Genomic DNA, 6,792 nt, shown 5'->3' on the forward strand with positions numbered 1-6,792 from the left:
ACTATTATGGTATGGAATTTGTCCTTTGTGAAAGATAAAAGTAAATAAAACTTTAGAAGGTTGCATTTGAAGTTGACCTCCAGAAATTGTAGCTTTATTCTTGTACGCTCAGAAACAGTGATAGGGAACTAAAAATATATGCATCAGCCAGCCAGCCCATCAATATCTAGTAATATCATCATTTCACTTTGATATTGCTGACATCAGTTCATAATGGACCCAGCTGGACCAAAAGTGTAGCATACTTTCGTGTGAAAAACCTCTGTACATGAAAAATTATTTCTCCCCGGTATTATCTTCACTAGAATTTCATAGGAGCACGATACCAACAACAGCAGAAATTCTCCATCCTACATGTTTTTCAATAATTTAGATTAATTCTTTTACCTAGTGTTGCAACAGATTTTTTGTCTGCAGATTTTCATCTACTGTGTCCTAATCCTCGCAAGCTTGTGTTTCAGAATGAATGTATTTCAACACAGGACATAAAACTACTCAAATAATTTATTAGTTTACCAACACCCAATTTATTAGCTCACAGTTAATGAGGACTTCTCATGCTAAATGTTAGCTTTGGTAATTTTTTTGTCTTTTCTCAGAAATGTGAAGCTATATTTGCTTTTCAACAGTGCACAAAACAGCTTTTCCAAAGCTCATTCTGCTATAACAATTGCACCCATGTTACTTTCCTCAAAAATAGAGCTCAAGTGAAAAACCCAAAGTGGGACAATGAAGAAATGTACACATTACCACAAAATATGTTCCTATCTAACTGTTCCATGTGCTTACTGTAATGTACTGTCTTCTGTGTCTATGAAAACACAGTATGATGGTGGCTCAAGTTTCTTCTCTATCTTTTTTATCAGCTTCCAAAGACTTTGAACAGATAATGCAACAGTCCTAAAGAATTCATGAATGAATGCACATGTTGCGTGCTGTCCCTCTTGCAAAAAAATAAACATATACTTACCCCAAGTCCCCCACAAGGCAACAAGGAAAAGAGTTTTTGAGACACGTTTCCTATATATTAAAGAAAAAAAAGAAACAATAAGCATCATTTATCAAAAAGCCATTTAAATGCTGGATAAGTAATTGCTCTTTACAGTAATTCAGATTTCGATATCACACTATGAAAATGCCATACATTAGAATAAAAAATATTAGTAGTACTTAGAAAAGAAATCAGCCATGGGATATTTAAGGAATTCTTTTGCAACAGTGACAAATCTTAAGATCGGTAAGCAGCAGTTTCAAAGGACTATAATGATCGAATCTCCACAGAAGTCACTCTGAACTAGGGTGACTAAGTCATCCCAGGATCTGTAGCTGATAAGCAGCTTATCTAAACTGGTCATCTCAGATTCTCCTACAACCAGTGGAGCCAGGTAGGCACCTCTGCCCAGCCTACCTAGATGGCTGATGGGATGAATTATACTTAATAAGTGCCTGCTTCTATTCACTGGCAACAGAGGGAGCCTCATTAAACTCACATGAAACTGATGACTAATTTCTTAACTTCATCTCTCCAAAAAGTTTCTCTTGTGAAAATCACAGTCTCAGTCTTCCTATATATGCAAAAATGCTGTTCTCTTCATTTACATATGGTCAATGAATACATTAATAATTTTAAGACATAAAATGAAATACTACTTTTTTCAGTATTACTCTAAATACATTCTACTAAAGGGAACAAAAACTTAATAGGCTTTAAAATCTAATATCTAGATTACTCTGCTCTGCACGTTGGATAATGTGACAGGGTTTATCTTAATATTTATACTCACTTTTTATTCATTCACGTGTTCTTTTTTTTTTTTTTTTTGTACCACTAAAATGACTGTTTGTCTCGATAAGGACAATATGAAAGCTGAGTAAGGATGTCAGGATTTGATGCAGTTCCTATCCCAGTGTGTAATCTGATCCTAAGGCAGCTGTGGAGGAGAGCACAGGCTTTTTTTCCCCGGCCGTATCACAGAACTGGCTTTGTAACTTTGCCATCTGGAGGAAACGTTAGATAGTGAATCACTCAAGTCACCTAGAGGAGCCACCCATTGTTATGGAAGGGGCGAACGCTGCCGTTACTCATGTTTAGCAGGTGCCAATGAAATGCCCAAAGACAATTATAAGCCATCATCTTTGAAGTACGAGAGACCAGACTGCAAGGTCTGAGATGAAGAAAGTGCTTTAGGCTTCGAGTAAAATCCAAGATGCGTTTTAGACCGACCAGGGGCCTTTGATCAGTTTGCACAGTGCGCCAGAGAAGCCAAACAAAACCTCCTGTGGAGCTACCAGGGGAAATGCAGGTGCAGCAGCTATTGCTGAGTGTTCTCACACTGTGAGTCCTCACGGCCCCAGACATGCAAGGGAATGTTGGCTGCAGGAGATGGTCAGAGCAGAGGTACGGGAGGAGTTTCCAGATCTCTCGCTAAGCAGATCCAGGGACCAATGCGAACAGCAATTTTTCACTTTTTGCTGTGGGGAAGATCAAAAAGTCTCGAGGAGGCAACTAAAAAATTAGTGCTGTTAAAGCGCCGGGAGACATTAATGGTAACATAAGCCGTAATTTGAGATAAAAGAAGGCATTTTTAGAATATTGAATGACTAAATCTTTTTTCTTAAATTCCGTTGCAGACCTGGGATATAAGAGAGAACAGATGAATTCTCATTTATCTCCCTGCAGTGGGGCACACTGTGCATGGTAAACACTATCAAAAACAACAAACACAAACTAAAAACTGAAAAGCAGATGGTGAGAAAGGACACTAAAATCAATCAACAGGTAGCACTGAAACAAGCACAAAGCCTTTTCAGTGTATCGAGAAACTTGCCAGGATACTCACTTCTTATTGCATGATAGTCTAGAAAAGCAGATAACAGACTTTGCAGAACAAGAAAAACATTGAGATTTCATGAAAAAAACAGTGGGGAAATGTTCTACTAAGAGGGAGCGAGACCACCACTTAGCTAGTCCTACAAAAAAAGAAAGAGCTTACAGAACTCCTTGTCATAAATAAAAATCAGAAGCAAAAAGTAAACCTTGAAAATGAAGCAATGTGAGAATTCCCCCATGATGTTTGGGGTTGATGTCCCAGAAGAACTTGGTAAATAGAAGTAATTTTTCAAGTAAAACCTTTCCACTGTACCTCCAGAATAATAATAAAAAAGATATTGGGATACTTCAAGTAGGATAGAAGACAATGTTTAAATAATCATATTAGGTTTGGCTTTGCATCAGTGCATAGTTTGCAGCCACCAGTAAATCACTGCAGAAAAAAAAAGATCTTTTAGAGAAGATTCAGCACAACAATCTACTGATAGAGCTGGAAAAATTATCCAAGATTTGTATTCTAAAATTTCAACTCACAAAGATGGTAGAAGCTGATTAGTCAAATTAGGTGGTGAGGCACCCATCAGTGACTGAGGTCAGGACCCCTAGAGAAGTCAAGGAAGCTGCTTAGGAGGTTGAAAACTGGGGACTGTGAGTCTGATTAGTAGGAAAAGTGATGGGCAAAACTCTCTTGCAGAAAAATAAACAAATTTGAAAGTGTGTTCATTTCTGAAAAAGGACAGTTTGAGGAATCCAGTTGTTTTCAGTCTCAAGAACAAAGCCGTTTCTGCTAAGTGTTCATTTTTTCACTAACTTGGAATTACAGTCACCCCGATGCTCTGTGAATGCATCTTTTGGTTCTACTATAAATACTGGCTCATGGTCAGGGATGTGTTGACAGTATATTTTTCGCTTTTAAAAACTTGTAATCATTGGAAACTTGATTTTTAGAAACACTTTCTTAATTATGGTTGGAGAGAGAAAAAGCAAACAAATTTGTAAGACTTGCTTCATAACTGTTCTGTCCTTGAGCTTATTCAAAGGGGTTTCAAAGGTTGTATTCTGTCACATGAAACCTTAATGCGAATTGACACATAGTCTGCATGTTAGTTTCCTTCATGTCAAGACAATGTAATGCAACATAACATGTTGCTTAACACATCGCACTGAAATACAATCAGTCAAAAGCTTAACTACTCAATAGTGTAGAAGTTGAAGAGATCCTTTGCAATAGCTGCATTCGTAGGCCCTGATGCAGGGAAAATAAAGCCAAGTTTATACTCTGAAAGCATTAAGAATATGTGAACTATAACTGAGTGCATGATTCTCACTGGTTTCAGGAGTTTACAGCTGTTTCACTTTGCAGCCTTCCAGAATAGAGTTTTTTTTCCCTGAACAGGGACACTGAAATAAACATTTATTGACAAGTAGCACATTTCTAGCTCTAGTCATACTTAAATTTCATTCCTTCAAGTGATTGTCTTCTGTCTGAAAGATACACAAGCTGTTTGTTAACAAAGAAAAAAGGCTTTCAGACAGTGCAGATGTACTCTTCTGAGCAGGGACAGGGAACAAACACTTTTCTGGAGCACAAGTAGAGAACAAATGGTGGCTCTGTCTTTTTAGGTGGGCAGAAGAGCAAGGGAAAGAATGGGTAGGTCCTCCTTTTCATTAGGGTACAAAGCCGTAATTTGATGGGACAATTTTTGTAGCCAAAAAATGCACTTCTATTGAAATAGAAATGTTTTATGAGACAATGTTATTATTGATGACATTTTTGATGAGAAACATTTCCTTTAGATTTCTCTTCTTTGCTATACATAATTTTGAATTTCTATACTATACCAAGATGTTAATGTCAGGATTGGTTAGGTTCAACCTCAATGAAAGGTGGAACAGTCACAGTGCATTTTGGAAAAATGGAAGACACAATTAAATTCCTTTATACAAGAGTCTGGAAGCTCAAAAGATTAGAACTTCCAGCCAAAAAAAAGGCACATGCAAAAGCATGTGGGAAGGGTGTTTCATTGACTGTCATCCTGGTAAAAGGCCATGTGAGAGGCAGCAAGAAAACATCTTGGAAACAGAGACAGAAAAGGGCAATAAGCCAAGGATCCACTCAGAATATATGCTAGGACTGTGATCTTGATATAAACTCAGAGAGTAAATGTTTTGGGCTAAGTGTCAAGAGAAAAAGGCAAAAAGAGTCACGTAAAGAACGGTGGGCAAAGAAACGGTTTTCTGAGATTGCGTGTACAAAGCTTTTCACATTCTCTCTACTTAGGCAGGAACACAGTGAGGATACCTGGGTCCATTCCTTTTTTCACCTCGTAGCTGCAACTACACACTGCACCTTATAATGTGGTCAACTCTGAGACCCAAAATGGGAGCAATATTTTATATCAATGTATGCCGTTTTAAATAATGTAAAAATTAAAATGAAATGAATCAAACCCAACAAAATTTAAATGAAATGCTTGACTGTATCAAAATGGAACATTTTGATGATGTTGATGAACTCAAATCAAAATGTTTCCAAATTTTCATTTTGCAGGAATTGAGAGCTTTTTCTTGGAAACGCCTCTTTTTTAATTTTTATATTTTTTTTAAGGAGGATTTCCTACCTTGGAAATTTAAGCTCCTGAGAATCTATCATACCATAAGCATTTTTGTTTTGATGTTGCTTTAGCTGAGGAGATGTACAAACTTACATAAGATATTTTTCTTATCTACTCTTATGACTCCCTGAAGCAACAGTCTGCCTTACAGAAGAAATTTTTAGCATTAATTTCTAAAGCAAAATAATTGCTTTGTATTACTAGAACTGTGGCAGCAATTTCTTTTGATGGCTAGTATTGTTTTCGCTTGGGTTGGGTTTCATTACATTTAGGAAAAAAGTTCCACATCTTAGAATAAGTGTTATAAAAACAGCTGAGAATTAGAGTATTGCATCCAGAGCAGTGTCCCAGCTGGGACATAAAGGGCAGGATTTCACTCGCAGATTATTTCCAAAATGCACCACTTTTTTGTGTGTTTCCTTTCACATTCTCTGTAGCAGGTCTGACAAGTAGATCTGCTTCATGCTACACTCATGGCAGAACTCAATTTAACCCTACTTTTCTATTATAAAAAGCATACACTGAGCATTTGAGATGCATGAAGATATTTGATGTGAAAATCCTGTCAGTTTTCTGCTATTCTGTACATCCATATGTCTAGTTAATATTTTAATGTGGGTTTTTTTTCCCCCTGTTATTCAGAAAGATATCATATCTTACATAATGGGAAGACACCAAAATACAGTTCACTTATTAGCAAGACTTAGGTATTTGCACTCAGCATGGCTGAAATAATTGAAATAAAGCAAATGAGAACAGCAAACAAGCAAATCTGACAAGCAAGTGTATATTAAACTCCCATTTTCAAATCAAAGAGCACAAGGAGAGAGAAGACCAACTGTGTTCAAATTGCCATTGACCTCCGACGGAGAACGAATTACAGTAAAGGGTTAACACCTCGATGGTTTCTGAAGCGAATGAGGAGAAACCTCTATTGCTGCTTTCCAGCCTGTGCATTTTGCTAATCTATATTTGGCTCCCATTGTAACATTCTCCTTCCACATAGCAATGCATTTGGAAAAAGTGAATTTTTGTCACACTGCTTGCCAAGTATTTTAAACTGACACCAGCTATGACTAATGACAGTGCTGGAATGTGCTGTTCTCAGTAGAATAGAGGCCTGTACAGACCTAGGAGTTTCCTGGGGTCCAGCTTCTGTCTGTTCAGGGGGCTGGTGCCATACAGCAGTGAATGATGTTCAGAGTGAACCAGCTGTATTTCCTCCAGACTGGCTTTTCGACCTCGAATTCGCTGAAAGAAAACAGCAGAGGCCTACAATATTCCACTGACAATATTTAGGGAGAGAGAGAAAAAAAAAAAAAAAAAAAAAAAAGCCCGAAAAACAAT

General features: G+C 37.3%; 1 protein-coding gene across 9 annotated transcripts in view; it reads right to left on the bottom strand.

Annotated features, from left to right (window-relative positions):
- HDAC9 (histone deacetylase 9) overlaps window positions 1–6,792 on the bottom strand; it is a 479,210-nt gene that overhangs the window by 134,639 nt on the left and 337,779 nt on the right. For all 9 annotated transcript variants that reach the window (XM_014937804.1, XM_014937802.1, XM_014937807.1 and 6 more), the window contains 2 exons: window positions 6,576–6,696; window positions 971–1,020 (listed from right to left, as the gene is read on the bottom strand). In XM_014937804.1, the coding sequence (XP_014793290.1) occupies window positions 971–1,020; window positions 6,576–6,696 (171 nt within the window). The remainder of the gene's footprint in view (window positions 1–970; window positions 1,021–6,575; window positions 6,697–6,792) is intronic.

This window comes from Calidris pugnax, unplaced genomic scaffold, assembly GCF_001431845.1.
Source record: "Calidris pugnax isolate Ruff unplaced genomic scaffold, ASM143184v1 scaffold11, whole genome shotgun sequence".
NCBI lineage: Eukaryota > Metazoa > Chordata > Aves > Charadriiformes > Scolopacidae > Calidris > Calidris pugnax.